The following is an 18,663-nucleotide window of genomic DNA, read 5'->3' as shown; positions in this document are numbered from 1 at the left end:
CTTCCATCGCGCGAACGGTTCGAACAGTTTTAGGGAAACGAAGTTTCGCGGCTCTTCATCACTCGAGGGTGAACCTTAAGGAAATGAATTTTTCTGTCTGTAGGTAAACAGTTTTCGGTCGAGAGAAAAATATACCATGGGTCGAGAATTGTAAGCGGAGAAAATTCTGACTCTCTCAACGTTTACTTTACTTTGTCGATGGAAATGTAGGATGTAGTAATAAGGAAAATTTCTATGAAAATGTTAAAAATCGCTAAATTGTTTAATCGTAATGAAAAGTAAATTGCAGATAATTCTATATCTATAATTAAACAGGGTTGATTCGTGGCCCACATAAAATGAAGTCTTTTCGTCGTATAATTAAGCCCTTTCGCGTCGAGAACGCTTATCATGCTCGGTCGACCGTTCGAATTTTTCATTCCAGAGGTGTCGGTATGTATCACGGCATCAACTTCTAGTTCGCGCTCGTGCGACGAGGAATAATTTTAGTATTCACAAGTTTCACGAGTCCACACCAGCGCAACGTCTTAATTACCCGGTCAGGTAAGCCGGGGAAAAAAGGAGGAAGAGAAGGGAAAGCCAGGGTCCAGGCGAAAGCGGGAACGGAAAGACTTACCTTGGCATTTTCAGGAGCTCTAAGTACTCTGAACTCTCTCGTTTCTACGTAAAGTACGGAGGCTGTACGTTTCTTTGCCTAGTTCGCGACCCCGGAAGTTAATCTACAAGTTTAAGAGCGAATGAGAGAAAGAGGAACGAGACGAGTTGAAAAATATCCCGGCTCCGTTCCAGCTACGGTGATGATTATTAAGCTGGACTCGAAAAGCGTTCGAGAAATCCTTCCAACTTAATGGCAGTCGATTGTCTTTGAATCGAGGGAACCTGCTTTTTCATTACGAAAAGCTTGTCCGCTCTTTTTATCTTCGTAATGTCTCTAATTAGCAAACGAACGACTTCCTTTGAGAGCTACTCGTTAGGTGAGCGATAGGTACGACGGCTACAAAAAGTATTGGTATCAATACAAGCAATTGAGAAGTGAATTTCATTTGAATAAATGAAATTCGATACGGTTTTTTAACATCTTTCGCGTCTTTTGAATTGTTACAAAGAAACGTTTAAATTTCATTTCATGTATTCTCTTTAAATATTTTCTAGGATGAATAATTGAAGATCGAAATGTTGAGAAACTGGAGCGTTCGTAAAATCAATTAGAAAGTTTCTCGACGCAATAGAAGAACTTTTATGTGCAAATTAATACATTTAGTTGATCGTACGTTTGACGCGCTTCCCTATCGCTTTGCCTCCTAAAATTGCGAAACATTCGTTTGACTTCTCTTCCTCTCTCGTAGTTCCACGCCAGAGTTTATTCGATTCAGGTTTCAAACGCTAACAAATAAATTTTTGTTCGTCAGTGTTCAAGTTCCTTCGAAATTCAGATCGTAATATTCGAATCTGACGATATATTTTCAATGTTAATTTCTCTGAGCATTCGTTCAGAATTATCGAAACGAATAATTCTACAAAGCAAATTAACTACACGAAGCACAGACTATCTCTGTCTTTCGAATATAAATGCACTCTATAATCATATTCGATATAAATTGTATTAAACGTGCATCAAACTCTACACTTCGCTAAGCCATAATTTAAATTAAGTTAACCGACTGCAACGTGAAATTGGCTTTGCTTCGAGGGTCACAATAAAATCTACATTATTAGAAGCACACAATGGTAAAGCAACGTTGCAATGACATTAAATCGGGCTACATACTTACCAGTTTTTGCAGAATAGAATTTTACGAAATTTTAATCCCATTCGTAACGAATACTCTGCACGAGAGGGAGGTGAGATCGAATTATAAAGTTAAATTAAAGCAAACTAATCCTCTAATGTATCCTTGCATCGATCTGTTAATACGAAAAGTTCCTCGTTTCCAAATTTACTTTCAGTATTTTAGTTCTGGAACGAAACGAAGTACATTTATCAAGACGGCACTCGAGGCATTAATTTTTCTGTGCGAAACGCGGAAAGAATGAAGCAATTACGTACGAATTAAAAGCGCGAGCATATCGTTGCTTATTCAAGGTGCATTTATTTAGTAATAACGTTTCAGCTTGGGCGTGAAATTTAAAATTGCGGTCGTAGCGCGCGTTGACCTGATACTTGCAACATGAAGGCCGCTTTGCCAATGAAGTTTTATATAAACGGATGATCTCAGACGAATTTATCATTTCTTTCACAATGTGTTCTTCACGACGACACATTTTTCTTTGATGTCTTATTGTTAGAAGTGACGAACGAGCGTGCTTTCTAGGAAGGGAACAATTCTCCTTCTAACAACACGCGTATGCAACATAATCGTCGTTCAAAATGAAAAAACTGAAATTAATTTTATACAGCTCAAGCAAATTAATATTATCTAAACAATACAAGAAAGGAATAATTTCATACATATCTGACACGTTATAAAATATAATTCGTTTTGTCTCTCATTTAAAAGGAAAATTGAACTTTATTTCACTTTCAGATTGCGCCCATGCACCCTTCGTTGATTAGCACAACCAGCGTATGGAAAGCTGTGATTTGGTAGCTGTGGTTCATCCGATGATCCTTGCCCTTTTCTGTTGCGATCTTAAAACTTCATATGTACCCGCCATCTTAAGATTGTCATCTTATGTACGTTTAACAAGTGCCACGCAGCTGTTGCTAAATTCCAACCAGCCGCATAGGAAATTTCTCACCGTATTTCCGGGTTTATGGTCTGCCTGATCAGTTTCGTAACGTTCACCGGGCACGGATCGGTGGTCCCTGAGATCCGAATCAGATCTGCGCCGTTACATTTCCGGTTCACGTAGAATCGAGGCGGGGAACGGTACACGGCCACGGTTAGAATGAGTTAGAGCCGGCGACTGACCTATCCCATGTCGAACGACCTCGACGGGCTTCGAAGGCCAATGCACCGTAATTCATAACTTTATCAGACGCGTATACCCGCGCGAGGGAGAGATTCGCGAGGAACGACGCGATATCGAATCGCTGCTCTGCTCGGATCTCGTCCTCTATGCCCGGATTAAACAGAGGAGGAGTAAATTGAATTCTCCCTCCTCGTTCTAATATTATTTCGGTCGGTGTTATTTGCGTATACCCAAAGGAATTGGATGGTGAGAATAGAAAACGATAATCGCAGAGAATGGTTAACGTTAATGGCAAAATTAGAAATCAATTTAAGATATATTTATCTACACGTATCCTAGGAGAGGCTTTAAACGGATCGCATAGGTTTTGGTTCTGTTCCTTTATAGAATCTAAATTTGGGGTGGCAGAGTGCGATAGTTTCAAGTTTCCTCGAAATTAAGATGCGAGATCTTTTGTACATGTCGAGAGGAAATATAGAAAATTCCAATATATAATATTACGCTGGTGCATATGAATTGTTGGTTTCACTGTACGGATATTTATCGAAAATTATTTCTACACGAGTGTATATAAAGACGTCATTCTCTGCGACTTAAGTATTTCATGATGTGATGCTCTCCCACACGTAAGAAAATTATGTAAAAACGTAGAATTTAATTAGTTAAAGGTGAAAGCGGGACACTATTGTACATATATAAAAGGATAAACGAAATTTCCCCATTGTCCATTGTTTTTAATATTTTCTACGAGCCAGAGCTGCAATTCATCTCTATTATATATGGTGCACCCCCAGAGTGATTCGACCCCTTTATTGTCAGACGCTTTGATGCATGCACGTATGCATCTGAATAATAAGGATTAAATTCTACGAAGAATGATGTATTATCGCACATCTACCTACCTTTTATTAAGAAATTGTTTGCGTAACATAAAATAATTATGGATTTCACGATTTATGGGATAAAATGCTAACCTATTAGTCAGAGGATCAGGTAGCGAAAAATGTAAAAGAATTTTCAAGGGGGTGGAGACGAAAAAAGTGATGATATGGCTGAAAAATCGTAATATGTAGGGAGGAACGAAAAAGGGTAGTCGTCGCTAGGCTGCACCGAGTTACTAGGTTCTAAACGGTGTGACTGTCGGCGTTAGTGCGATCGTTACGAAAGATAAAGGCACGCGTCTGTATTTTTCACTGAATGAAGCCTCGTTGGGAACTCGATGGAGTCAGCAAGAGATAGAGGAGTGGGTTGCAAAATCCGCCGCGCGATGTGTAAGCGCGTGTCCGTGAGAAATTATGGTACGAAGTAAAAAAGAATATAAGATAGCTTAAAAAATTGAAGTGCTCTCGCGGAAGAAAAACAAAACACGGTCAAGAGTAACGAAGCGTGCATCTCGCGCACGATACTACAAGCGTTTCATTAACTTCCGCGAATAGAGCAGGAGGAGAAACAGGCGGTTTTGATGCACGTACATTTTCATACTTCATCAACAACTCATTGTAAAATAAGATACAAAAGTACACGTACATCGCAACCGTCTATTTTTCCTCCTGCTGCACTCGAACCATTTGAAAGCATTCGAAGTCATATCTAAACGAAGCATCGACAGACACAATTACATCTTCCATCACTAATTTAACCCTCGAACAGCTGGCTGTCTGACAGCGACATCAAAGGTCGACGTCGTGTCGTTCCTGCTAACTTACGCTAGGATCGTTGTTAGAAACGAAGCTAAAGGACGGGTCAACAGTCACCACCAGGCATCGATCCGAGGGTTAATTACGTACTGAACTCGTTAAACCGAAAGTAGCAATTCTCTACACAGATTGTAGCCAGCAGTTTTCCCACGATATTTCCATTACCTTTACGACCGTTGTCCGTGGCGATCGTTTCGCATTACAGTTGAACGGTCGTAACGATCGAAACAGAATGGCTGTAAGCAAATTCCGTCGGTAGTCGAAGCCCACGCTTTGCTCGGGGAACGATTTCCCCGAGCGTCTGCACGCGAAACGACTATCGCCAGCCGCCGCTTTGTTTCCACTTCTGGCTTTCCCTCGAATCTTTCATCCGGGCCCGGTTCGAGGCGATAAAAAGTTCAATATCGTGTTGAAAAGCTGGCGAGCCGAACGCGCCGCGGCAAAGAAGCGTATGCAACTACTTTTAGGTACGGCGTTTCAAAGTGGCGGCTGGTCCCATTGACTTCCGTTCGCGAGTTCGAGCGGAACCGAAGTGAGAAAGTAAGGTCTAGGACCGCCGAGAACTTTTACCCTCGTCCAGGTGAAACTTCTCGCCAGCCGGAAATAGAAACTCTCGCGTTCCTGTTTCCCTACCCGCCCCGCCCTCGTCCCAGCGTTGTATCGCGGCCGAGTCTCGTTTCCGTTTTTCAATTTTTCCTATTTTCCCCCGTCGCCCGGGGAGGACGGGGAATTCCTTCAATTTCTCGCGAAACAGCAACTTTTCGGCCATCCGGTCTCGAACTCGCAATTTTCCCGCTGATAGCCTGCCATTTGCACGGACATGTTAGCTGGGAATTTTGAACGCTCCAATTTTCGTAGTACACAGTTTTCAAAAAATTAGGTCACTATTTGGTATCGCAGAATGTGTACAAAGCGTGACGCAATACGTTCCAAGTAAAATGGACGATATTGAATTAAATACTCCGCGTTGGTCACTTTTTTTTTTATTCGTTCTATCGCGAATTGGTGAAATAATACATTTTTTAGAGGAGAGTCGAATAGATAATTTAGAAAAATAATTAAGAAGCAGTACAGCTACCACTCGAGTTTCACGTAACGAGTTCCGAATGAACAGTGCTCGGTTTCTTCGTTCTCCAGAATTTTCCATCGATCTCACGGTTTGATATTCGTCGAGTAATTAGTGTGCGTGATTATTTTCCTGTTCGCAGGTAACTGTCAGAACGTCCAACAACGGGAACAGTTTGGGAGCAGGAACGACGCGAGGAAAATAAGCGATCTGCGGGACGAGCTGCAGGCAGACGATGCGGACCAGTCGTATGTGTAAGTTTACGCATATTTGATGCGTCCGATCGGGATGTCGGGCATCGAGTAACTTCGTGTTAGAGGAGATCGGAACGAACGTCGATCCAGAGAGCCGTAGATTATCGGGAAATTGTAAAAAATTTTTAAATTAAAGTTTCTCTCTCCACCTTTGTTTTAAAGGTCTGAAAGTTTTGCAAAATTTTTGTCAAATTTTATGGGACGACACCCATTGTCGTAACGGTATAGATACTGTTTTACGATAATTTACGCGAACTGGATGGTCGATTATAAATATGAAAGCGGTTGCCCTGCCTCCCTCAGGAATGTGTAACGCGTGTCTGCGACATTAGAGATAATAAGCGAATTGGCTCGTTAATTACCAAGGTCGACCGTCCCGTTTCTAGAGCAGTGTCAATTGTTTCAAGTGAGCCTACTTTCCAGTTGATCCTAAAATAGCGTGCTTATAGAAAATGTCTCCCGTTCAATCCACAACTTCGCGTTCACGTCGAACTTCACTGCGCACGGTTGAAAGGGTTAATTAAAAATCTCTATACGACACGTACACGTGCATGTGAGAGAAATTTCCAAAATACTCGAGGATTAAAGCATTCGACGACGAAATTCCAACCCACCGTTTTTACTCGACGGATTTTCCCTGTTCACCAAATACTCCTCAGAACTACCTTGTAACTCACCGAACGCCTTTTCTCGCGTCTCTTCTTCAAACAGACGCCCTTACCAATAATCCACTCCGAGGTAAAAGAAAAGGAAATCGAACAGTTTAAAGTGAAAGAGCTCGCTTCGCCTTTCCCGTCCCCCTCTGCGACGTCCACTCGGCAACTTCGATAAATTTATCTCGTCGAGTGACCGTGGAATCGTAACGGGACTGTAGGCAAAGCTCGAAGTAGGCGAAGTGGACATCGAGGATCAAACGGACGGTTTCCAGGGGACCGATAATTACGGCGCATGAAATAAGGGCGTTCATATTACACACTCGAACTTTCTAATTGGTGTGCAGCGTAGTCGGACCGCAGCCGCGGAAACGTAGCCTCCTCTGCGTGCTCCAGAGCACACCGTTCAACGCCCGTCTCAATTACGTCCCGCCGCGGCTTATAATTACCGAAGCAAAACGCTAAAGGGCTCACAAATGGTGAAACGATCGTATTAGAGACGTCTCTGAACAGGTTAAACTCCTTTGGTTGACCCCTTACTCCTGACGGAACCAAACGTCGAAATCTCTTCGTCCTGGGATATATAACGTGGCGCTTAGCAAGGATGTTCCATGTGTCGTATCCAAAGATATAAAAAAATCGTTTTTATTTCTATCAAAATTATTGAATATTACAATACACTAAAAAATATGGAAGAAGCTTGTTTCACTCCGAGCAGTAGATTGTAACAATTTTTTTTTGAACACGACACCGTGTCGATATTTGGGTTACGTGTGCGGATAACGTGTCGATTCCCACACCAAGGAGGTTAATAAAGAAATCCCAATATTTCACGGTATTTCCACTTACGAGTATTGGCAGATCTAACGACCACGGTAACACTCTGCATCGATTGCCACGTGTCGTTACCCTCGTTGCAGCAGCTGAGATAGCGGAAACTCTTTGAGGACGCGTCGGGTTATACCCGTATAACGCAGCTGTTTAGTCCTCGTTGTCGAAATGATAATTAACATCCCCGCGTTGTTAGCAGGTTAGATGCGTTCACGGGCTCTCGCGTCGTACCTACGGTGTTTTCGACTTCGCAACGTGCCGTCGAGGCGCCGTTAAAGCGCTTGGGGTGGTTTTAATGGGGTGTAGCATTATGGAGTACTTACAAGACGCGCTTCGAACTTATCCGAGGAGCATCGATTCCTTTGCCAGCGATTACTACCCCATTCTGTGGTCTTAGATCGGTGGAACTTACAACCGAAAGTTTTATCCGTTAATTGACCAAAAACCCGCCACGTGACGTGCCACATTATTTCCAACCCTTATCAGCCTGGCGTATCCTTTCATTTACGCTCGAACAGCGATTTCCTCGCGGGGCAGGCGAGGAATTTATAATTAGACCACGGTCGTTAAGAGTCTCGAGCCGATCGAGTTAATCGGGGCGAACGATGGACGGCGAACGTTCGCCTATCGCCGAAAGAAACTTAGCGGAAACTGTCCTCGAGGACAGGAAGTTTAAAGGCGATAAAACTTAAAGAGGTACACGACGTTATGCATGCCGAAGGGAGCAGGGCTGGCCAAGTACGTAGTATCTCGATTTTGCTGAGAGAACCGGAGAGGTAGAACGGTTGGCTATGTTGTCCATTAGTTGGGACGCGTCTCTCGAGGGTAAAAAGGCGCTCGATGAAGAAGGGGCCTCTCTCTCCTCGCGAAATGCGGCGGAGGTGCCGGAGACGGAAGCGGAAAGGGCGCCTCAGGCTGACGGAAATAGAGACAAGGTCCTCGTCCCACCAGGAGGTTCTTCCAACTCATCTGTTCGGCCGGGTTTGAATGTCAGTGAGTAAAAATTGTTTGCCCTTCGGATCGGCTCGAAAGAGTCCCCGTGTACAATCGTGTACCCCTCGGGGGATGTGAGATCTTTTTATTTCTTTGAAAAATTCAACGGATTTTAGACGAGTTTATAATTCTGTTGCGCCTGACGCAGCGTTGGGTCTATTTAATGATCGTCAGATTTATGGGCGCCGTCGATCCGACGGATTTCGGATTTTATGTTTGCAATCGCGGGATTCCTAATTACAGGTACATACGTTGACGTGTAGACGATAGTATCGATTGACGAAAATAAAAATATAAATTTATCGATTTCAAGTTAAGTGAACCATTGATAATGCGAAATGATCGCAGTTCTATATAATATACATATGTAGTGAGAGTTAGTAAAAATAGTTTTGCAAAGTTTGTATTGTTGTCACATGGTGGAATAATTTATAAATTTATAGTAAACAGCATCATAAATTTAATATTAGCCTGTTAATTTTTAGAGTTACAGCGGTGCAGTAGAGCTTCGTGTTTTTCAATTATTTTTTCACTGGCTGTTGTCCCTTCTTAAAATACGTAATTTAAAATAGTACTTTGAATTATAATATAAACTAATTATAACACCAACGAGGATTTCTAAATAAACGATTAACCAGTAGTTACAAAGTAGAAAGTAATTGTACTATATATAGGCGTAATCTGATGATATTTGCATACGTATTGCAGTATTAAAGAGGAACTGTGCAAATCACCATCAATAAATGTCACTGGATACGCGAAGTATCGTACAGTAGTAGCGTACAGGAATTGCTTCGGTTCATTGCATTCCAAATGACAGCATTTACCTTGAAGTATGAAATAAGTGCCTATTTCCAGTAGGCAAAAAACGTGCTATCCAGTGCATGGCTAATAACCTCTTTTCCAACACGTGGAAAATAATATCCATGGTATAATAGTTTACGTCAACATTTTTATTTCGCAAATAATCTCACTTTGAAATGAATCATAGGCGCCATACGTACGCGAAATATATATCTATTGACATACAAAATCTGTGAGGAGCGCCAACTTTGAGACGCCTCTCGTAAGATGCTTCAAACTACCGCATCTTTTTAATATTATTAAGTGAAACTAGAGAAAGCAAATTACACGTTAAAAAAAATTAATTAAACCCTTGCTAAGCCACGAAAACACTTTCGTTGCTCACAGAGGGACGCGTTTGTTTCCACCCTCACGTAGAATCCCTTGTTTCAGCGACGTCAACGTCGGTCGGCCGTCGGAAGGGGGACAATGGCGACAGGGCCCGTAAGAAACGTCGCAGGAACAAAGAGTCGAGAAACTCAGACGTGGATCGGCAACGTGATTCCGCGCAGGATGTCCGCGAGAACGAGATCAGAGGGAAACGCGGTGGTCAGACGAAGAAGTCGAAGGACTCTCCAGCGCGGAGGTACCGCGCGGAGCGTCGCAGGAGGCGAAAGAACCGCGAGCGAAAACGCGGCAGGAAGAGGACCAAGCAGAACGGGGAGAAGAACGACACGCGCAGGACGTCCAAGTTCAAGAGAAGAATGAACGACGCGCCAGCCGCGTTGCTGCTCGGGAAGATCGATGGCCCCGTGACGGAGAACAACGTCTCCAGCTACGATTCCTCGAACGTGACCTGGTGGGGTAATCAAGCACCCGTGAACACCTCGAACGTAACCTTATCCTCTAATCCTCAAGATCAATCAACCGCTGAGCCGACGAAACAGTCGACGCCGAGTAGCTCGCGTTACAGGCTCTATGAGGACACTGTCGAACGAGAATTCTCGAAACAGCTCGAGAAAGAGATCTCGAGGACGCAGATGGAGGACCCAGCCAGTTTGGAGAACCGTATACTGGGTAGCTCGGTGTCGAAACCCTCTTACAGCGACGCGGATCGTAAAGATGGCGGCTCCAACAGTATGAACGAGTACAAGCCTGACAACGCCAGGTACGACGCTCACAAAATGCTCGGCTACTCGCGCACGGAGGAGGACTTGCCTATTCTGGACATGGAGAACGAGGTCCTGGCGAGGACTCTGAAGGATTACAACGCCTACATGACGTCGAGCTTGAAATTATCGATGCTGCCGCGACGGCAGGACGAGCTCGAGCGTAGGAGGGCTGCTGCTGGGTCGCATTTTCATGGGAAACCCATAATCGAGGGTGCAGAATTGGACAGGGCCGGCGGAAAGAAGAGCACGGAGATGGGAAGCAGCACCGCGGCGTACGAGGACGATACGAAGGGAGATTTATCATGCATAAACGGGACGTTTGTGCCGGCACCCCTGGCCCAACATGCACTGATCAAATATGTAAAGTAAGTGGCTTTTAGCATGAATAATTCAACTCATCCCGAACGACGCGCAGACACCCGATGCGATATTCCTTATGTACGAGACGGATCTTCCACGCGTCTGCGATTTTGCGCACCGTTTTATGCGCCCGCAGGGTATCAGCTAGGGAGTAATTAATGTGGGTTTTATGCAACGAGAATTTTTATTCGCGTTTGTTAATAATTCGTTAAGAGATTGGTTGGCTATGGTAAAGTTAATATCTCTTTCGAAAAGCCTGCTTTTTCGAGGACGTTGTACAGTTATACAGCTAGTATAGCTTCTTCCTGGCTAAACTTTTTAAAAGGAAGTATATGATAGAACTGTGGGTCGTTTGCAAGTTTATTAAAAGGGCGTAACAAAAGTATGATGGGCTTGTCATTATTTTGACATGAAGTAGGGTAGTTTATTTTTATATAAAATTTATTTTTTTATTTGCATTCATAGAGCTCTTGTTTGAATGGAATACGATATGATTGTTTGATTAATGAGTTTACAAACTGTCTGAGTGGTTCTATAGTGTCGTGCGAAACTAATAAAGTGGTGGCAACAGTCCAATGAGAAATGGTTATACCTAGTGCCATCTAAAATTATCTAGATAGACTCACTTTCCATTGGCGGTCATTGCAGGGCGTTCGTGTCAGTGTCACACGATGTAATGAAGTCACTGCGGCGGTCTGTACGCACTCTGTGCTACGGTAATAAAATTACCATGGTATTGAATTATTTATAAATTACACGTTAATAACCTCGATTGGTTTATAATATCCTCTATGTGATTTAATTAGCCATATAATATCCGTGTAATGCACCGTTAACGAATTGGTATTACTTAATAACTAGAAATTTCATAATCCAATTAAAATGTCGACCTATTTAATTGAAGTATTGATTTTTGTTAATGTCAAGTAAATCAAGGCACACGTCGCATATCGTAGGGATTATACATTATAATGAATTTAATCTCGGCTATCTAGATCGAAAAGTTGCCTCTATTTAATGCCCAGAGGAAATTAATTTTGCCGTATTTCGTTTAATCCTTTTCGATCGGGGGATTTCACTGTGAAACCATCATTTTAAATTATTTTTTCTATCGACTTTTTAAAACTATTAGTACCAGAAGGTACTTCATTTTTTCGAAAGCTGAAACTGTGCTGCACAGGTTTCAAGAAATTAATTATTTTGAGTAAGTATTCTCTGCAAGAAAGTAAATTGACTAACTTTCATTGACCATGAAAAAGAAAGTCAATTTCGTAGGCAAGGAATGTTTGTTCGTCGCGAAGATCACAGTCGAAGAGTTTGTAATTGCTGTTCTCTGTGAGGTCCCATTTGAAACGAACCTTCATTCTCTTCCGCCATTTCGATCTGCTCTTTAATCGGGCACATGCCACCCCTCGGCGCTGAGTAACGTGTCGCCCCTATTGCCGCTAGAAATTTGCCGCCTTCTTCGTCAGAAATCTGAATTACTGTGAGACAAGTTCGCAGCTGGGACTGTTGTAGGAGAACCAGAAAAGTTTCGGATCGAAAGGCTCGAACTTTTCAATGGTGCGACGCGTTGGAATTACTTGTCGGCGCTGTATAATATAAAAAGAGCGTGAAACTGAAGGGAAGTGACTGTAATGGTAGGTGAAACTCGACTCGAGCAAATGTTGAATCAAAGGAGCGAGGAATGTCGGAAATTTCATGCTGGAAGAGTATTTAGGAAGGAAATTAGAATAAAGTTCAAGTTATGACCGAAAAAGGGGGATTTCGCGTTACGCTAAGTTAAATCTGTCTCTTTTTTATTCTTCCATTCTTATAAAAAATATTTTTAAATTGCACGACGTATTTAAAGAAATGGCTTTTATTGGAATAAAATAATAATTTTGCAAATTGTAAGTTTGGGGATAATACGAAAGATTTTGCGGTTGATGTAGATTATATCATATTCTGCATGCATTCTAAAATTGAATTCCATTTATGTGGTTGATATTGATAGCATCACGGATTTATAAGAGATTGCAAACTCTTTTTCGAAAGTCTACATCACCATGTAGAGAGGTATCGATCAGTTAGTGTTTATCTACTAGGTACATAAACTCGCGAAGTTCAGATAGTAAGCAATCAGAGAATTAATTTTCAGAGTGAACCAATCTAAGCAAAAGTTTATTGCGGAATTTCTTGTATCTACTCTGGTACTGAAATTTGGTAACAAATTTTTTCTATTAAAAACTGTTTAAAAGCTAAGATAGAAAACTGGTTCATAAAATAGGTGTATATCTATCAAATGGACACGATAGCAATATTACTTTGATTATTTTCTACTTAATCAGTTGCGCATCCTCTGTTTAATCAAAATTACACTTGCTCGAAATTAAAGTAAAGACGAATAAAATGTTGAAATTAATGTTTCTTGAAGATCATCGATTCCGGGCCACGAATACTTGGAAGCTGACTATGAGTGTGCCCCAGGCTACTACATGGTGAGCACGGTAACTAGGTTGCTCTGCAGAAATCGCCAATGGGTAGGACAATTACCAAAGTGCAAGGCTAAGGAGAACTTCGAAGATGAGTGCACCGATGCCTCTTGCGATCAGCTCTGCGTGGTGTATCGTAGCAGACGAGTGTGCCTCTGTTACAAAGGTTTCAAGCTGGAAGGTGACAAGTGCGTTGGTAAGTACATTTCTCAAATAGAAGTAACAAGCTTTTTACATTTTCTTTAAATTCAAAATTTATTACATCGGTTTATATTTTATTTGGATTTTTATTAATTTATCGTGCACTTACCACGTTTCAAATTGTTTAGAAAACGTACGTCATATTTGATTTCGATCATTTTTGGACACGTTGGACGGATTTCTGTTTGGAGCAACTCTTTCTTATAATCGTCGGGTCCTTTTAGTCGTCGAGATATTTAGGGAGAAGGAAAACGCGTATTGCGTGGCATTTTTCGTCGGTATGAATGTTAAAGCGTAGGAAACGGTATCGTTTTTCCACGGAAGACGAGCTGTCCGGTGGAGAAGAAATTTTCCGAGATAAAATATCGACAGGATACTCGTTGAAATATCGACAGCTTCCGTGTTCTGCGAGCGACAAGTTCTTCCTATGCGTATTAAAACATCAACGATCTCGCTTCAGAAATCCTTTCACCTTTCTAGCTCTTGTTAGTGGAATTTCTCGTTTCCCGTAAAAAACTTAAGGGCGGTTATAAAAATTTATTTCGAAGTTTATGCATTTCGAAGTGAAACGCTCCAATGGAAATTGAGAAGGTGCTCGAGGTTTATATGGTTCTCGACGTTTCAATTTATCAGAAAACAAATTTTTATTTCAGAAGAGATCGAAAATTCTCTGCTACTTAACTGGTAATATCGTTCTAGCGATTCTTTTTTGTACTTCCAATATTAAATTCGTTTGAAGCAAAAATAACTTTTACGCAGGGTACAGTGATTTCAGTTAGGGTTGGAATAATTGAATGCAAACAGGGTTAAAGTATTAAGGAACGAACGGTGCGTTGTATCGGTGACTACAAACGTAGAGAAACGAAAGTCCAATATAACTTGGTTAACGCGGGTTTTGGGGGGGAAAAGTAGTTTAAATCAAGTGAGAATTCAAATTAACGGCTCTTGGAAGAATTAGGTTTTAGCGAACGGCAAAATGTCATTAATCCAAATGAATCGAGAAGTCAAGTAATCCGCATTAGTTAAAGGTCTGGCTTAACCGACTCCGGTAAAACAAAGTTCCACTTTACTCCGGGAAGGGTATAAAAAAAATAAAAGAATAGTTTGCCTGAATAAATTGCGAGGGACAAGAAACAGGAGTGCAATGAAACTTTCAAGCAGCCAGTCGTTTGCGAACGAAATTCACTGTGTCTATATATTTCCTGTTAATGCCTTTCAATTGTAGAATTTCAGATTACCCTCTCGAAGTTCGCAATATTTCAGGCCACGTATACATGTTGCATCCTCGAGTAGAGACATTCGTAACGTTTATCGGAGGAAAATTAATGATAATTAAAGGAAGGATAGTTTCAAACGATATGTTATCCGACTAAAAGTATAGAATTGTTATAAAACTATAATTGTTCATTGAAATTGCGGTAAATATGATAATGAGACGACAGACGTGTTCTGTTGGACAAATCAGCCAAATTCCAAGTATTACACGTACTCGTTAAAATCTAGATGTGAACGAATGCAAGGATAACAAGGGAGGTTGCGAACGTAAATGCGTGAACACACCGGGATCCTTTCGTTGCGAGTGTCCAAAGGGGATGAAGCTAGGCGAAGACAGGTTTACATGCGTGGGTGAGTGATTTACAGGAATATACATCTTCCACGATGCAACCACTTTCAGTTCTTACTTTATGCTCGTAAAAGCAGCAAGCTTAAACATGATCGCGTACAGATCTACATTGTTTCGACTATTGCTAAAACTTTGATCGTTCTCATTATTCCTTACTTGTATGATTTTCCTTGAGATATTCTGTTCCATTTAAATTTTATTCTTCTTCTCATTTTGTAAATTACACTCGTTACTCAGTTTCGTTATTTCTCAATAATAACATTTAACCCTTCCATACTGGGAATTTAATCTGTTAAGGACATTAAATGGAAAATGGTGCAAGCGATATTTTGATGAGAGTGCGTTACATAAATTTGTCGTTTAAATGAAAAAGATTCGGTGGAAAGTAAAGTTGGGTAAATGATTTCGTGCAATGGAAAGTACGCGCTAAAATGTTGGATTAAATAAGAACGAAAAATACTCCCGCTGCAGTATAAGGTTTTATCTCTGAAATAATGATGTTCGGTAAATCAATACTGTCCCTAGGGAACCAAAAGAATAAAGATAACGAATGCAGCGGAAAGGGAATAAAGAAATTAGAGACCACATTTCACGTCGCTTGTGATTAAAGAGGATAAAGTCGCGGATGATCAAATTACCCACGAATCCACGGGGCGGAACTAAAAAATTATTTTAATGAACTCTCACAAATTTCATTTCTACTGTTACACCATTTTCCACGCGCGTTTGACGTCCGTATCGAGACGGAAGTGTCTAAAAATAGCCGGAACGACTTAATTACGCAGACATCAACGAGTGCCTGTTGAACAACGGACACGGGCCATGTCAGGATACGTGTCGGAACACCATAGGCGGCTACGAATGTTCCTGCGAGGGTCTACCGGACACTGTTCTGTCAGCCGACAACCACACGTGCCAGGACGCAGGTCCGTGTAGCGTCAACAACGCCGGATGCTCGCACACTTGCCTCTCGACGATGGGCCGGGTATTCTGCCTCTGCCCTGACGGTTTCATCCTGGAGGACGATTGGAAGACCTGCAAAGGTATAATAGAGTTTGTTCCTCGATTACCATCTTTTCCATCCTTCTCCCCTTGTTTCCGTTCGAACGAGGAGGCGAGGAAATTTCAATAATCCACTCGAAGGAGAGAGCACCGTGAAAAATATTGGATTACGGCGCGCCCGAGGCGTGCATACCGTGGAGAACGAGTAATCCAATCGTCGCGTGTTTTAATTTTCGGTAATGTTACACGCGCCCTGCCTGGGTTTAATTAAATTTTTATTAATCGCCCAGCGAGCTTCGCTCTCTTCCGCTCGCGACTGAGAATACGTCGTTTCGGGGCTTGTTTTACGCGCCGTTGAGATCGCCGAGCGAGAGGGAAGCCTCGCTTGTTTTCAGCGAGCAGTGTCGTTGCTCGAGGAAAAACGAGTCGTTTATTCGCTCGTGGAATAATTATTAAAATATGCGTAAGAGATAAGGAACTTTAAGCGAATATACTTAACTAATTCGAACGCATTTCTATACAGATCAAATAGCTTTTTACGAGTCGTTACTAATTCTGTAACGTCCCTTCTGTAACGTTAAATATCAGTACTGAAGAAGCGATTTCTTGTTAAAAGTCAAAACCCAAAGGAACGCGATGTTTTGCGAGAAGTCAGATGTGAAAGGAGAAACTCGAAAAGTTACATAGAATATTTTGTACTTTCCACAGACGTGGACGAGTGCGTCCAGCGGGATTTGCAAACGGAGATGTGCCGGTACGGTTGCATCAACACGCCAGGATCTTATCGATGCGCCGAGCCAATGGAGTTGAAGGATCAACCGATACCGGACAGCTTGTCGATCACCTGCCTGCCGGGCTACGAGGCAACCCCCGATGGAACTTGTATCGGTAAGTGGTTTAATCCGTACGGACGATTTAACGGGAAGTTGGATTCGCCAGTTAAGCCGCGCGGCGGACACTTTTCACTGGGAACATCCCACTTCCATCCTATAATACATTGTACCACGGTTACGTTACGATTCCTGCCATTCAGGCGGGATCCTTCCGCTTTATAAAACGTACGATTGATTCTCTACGCCGCGCGAATGTATAATCCGGTGGGTGATACGGTAACTCGGAGAGTCTCTTCTGAATATGTTAATCCAGCCTCGAGTTCAGATCGGAGAAATTTGTTGTCCGAATCTGCGGTAGAAATGACGAGTGAAACGAATCGCGTGGGATATCGTTAGGGAAATCGGTGGTTCGATGTAAATTTTGGAAATGGAAATACTTTTTTATTAAAAAAAAAAAATAGAAAACATAAAACGTTCGAACGATTCTGAATCTAATTAATTAGTAACGAGAGGAGTTTGGGATGGAAAATAAAAATTTGATCAACTCGTGGTAACGTGAAAACGGATGAAAAAAAACGGGTGTAATTAAAACTGAATGAAATGCAAAGTTGATGAATCTGCAGCTGAAAATCGTTACAATCCCCGGCGCTCCATATTTCCATGGTGTGTTCAAAACAACGAGTCACCGGCTTTCGTAACAACGATATTCTTCGTTAGCCGGTATAATTGCGTTTGTCGTTCATTTCGTGGCGCGAAATTTCAGGACAGCCAACCGATGGGTAGTACGATAACAATTCCCCATAGGGAGATGAACGTTCTAACAAGATTCCGCCGCCTGGTCCTAGTCGAGCCCCATAATATCGTTCTAGACGATCCTACTACGTAATCGAATTAGCTCGCGCATGGATCCACTCGGTAAGCTGGTGGCTTCTCCGCTGCAATATTGGATCGTGATTCTGGATCATCAGCAGTCGGAAAACTGTCCGTATTAATTGGGTCGTCGGTGATTTCTCCAGTTTCGCGTTGCTTTAAGAGATAGACATACGTTTAGGAAATTTTATTTCATTAACACGCACACTTATCCCAGAGAATTAAATTGTTTCACGTGATACTGAATTCATCGACGATCTGAGTTAATTTGGAATTTTATCTGCTCGGTTGTTACTTTTCTAAATTGCAATCCAACGTGAAGGATACACACTCTCTTTGATCGAGCATCAAAATCCCAGCAGAAGTTGGCCAACTCGTCACTGTGTCGTATACAAATTACAAACTACTTATCACCGCAACTATCCAAGTGGAATTAGCTAAGTATCATTACTATCATGCATCATTTTCTTATTAGAGGAAACGTATAACCCACCGGTGCCTCGAGACGTTAGCAAGAAACTTTGATCCTGCGCGCAACTATTTGTCATGCGAAACTTGTACGTATCCACGCCCTTTAGTCTCTGACAAACCAGCGCAGAAATTAACTGACGAAACCCACCGGGACTACCAAGAAGGATCGCAGTGACATTTTTATTTTTTCATTTATTTTTAGCAACTAAAACAGACGAATCTAATTTTTTCATTTCCCTGTAGCCGTGCAAAGTCATCAAATTAATAATTTCCTTTCGAAACGAACAGAAATATATTATCGTGCTAAACTTCAAATAATAAAATTATAATTGTATACCTGATATAACGGGTATACAATATTTTTATAATTTTACTTTCTAATAATCGAGACTTTCTCTGTATTCAGACTCCATAGAACCAAATAACGAAGTGTCACGGAAACTCGTTTCGCATTCCTTCGAAACCC

The 18,663-nt window shown here is 41.8% G+C and overlaps 2 protein-coding genes across 3 annotated transcripts in view; one reads left to right on the top strand and one right to left on the bottom strand.

The window, feature by feature from the left end:
* Window positions 1-18,663, bottom strand: part of LOC143422091 (uncharacterized) — a 442,059-nt gene that overhangs the window by 134,807 nt on the left and 288,589 nt on the right. The gene's annotated exons all lie outside the window — the stretch shown is intronic.
* LOC143422253 (uncharacterized) overlaps window positions 1-18,663 on the top strand; it is a 52,652-nt gene that overhangs the window by 12,042 nt on the left and 21,947 nt on the right. Inside the window, exons 2-8 of one of the 2 annotated variants that reach the window (XM_076892753.1) lie at window positions 5,819-5,930; window positions 8,220-8,407; window positions 9,644-10,727; window positions 13,139-13,392; window positions 14,901-15,023; window positions 15,807-16,064; window positions 16,732-16,911. In XM_076892753.1, the coding sequence (XP_076748868.1) occupies window positions 5,819-5,930; window positions 8,220-8,407; window positions 9,644-10,727; window positions 13,139-13,392; window positions 14,901-15,023; window positions 15,807-16,064; window positions 16,732-16,911 (2,199 nt within the window). The remainder of the gene's footprint in view (window positions 1-5,818; window positions 5,931-8,219; window positions 8,408-9,643; window positions 10,728-13,138; window positions 13,393-14,900; window positions 15,024-15,806; window positions 16,065-16,731; window positions 16,912-18,663) is intronic. The other variant, XM_076892754.1, reaches the window with a different exon arrangement.

Source organism: Xylocopa sonorina, chromosome 3 (assembly GCF_050948175.1).
Source record: "Xylocopa sonorina isolate GNS202 chromosome 3, iyXylSono1_principal, whole genome shotgun sequence".
Taxonomy (NCBI): Eukaryota; Metazoa; Arthropoda; class Insecta; order Hymenoptera; family Apidae; genus Xylocopa; species Xylocopa sonorina.
Note: the sequence above shows the minus strand (reverse complement) of the source record. Positions and strands in the feature narration are given on the sequence as shown.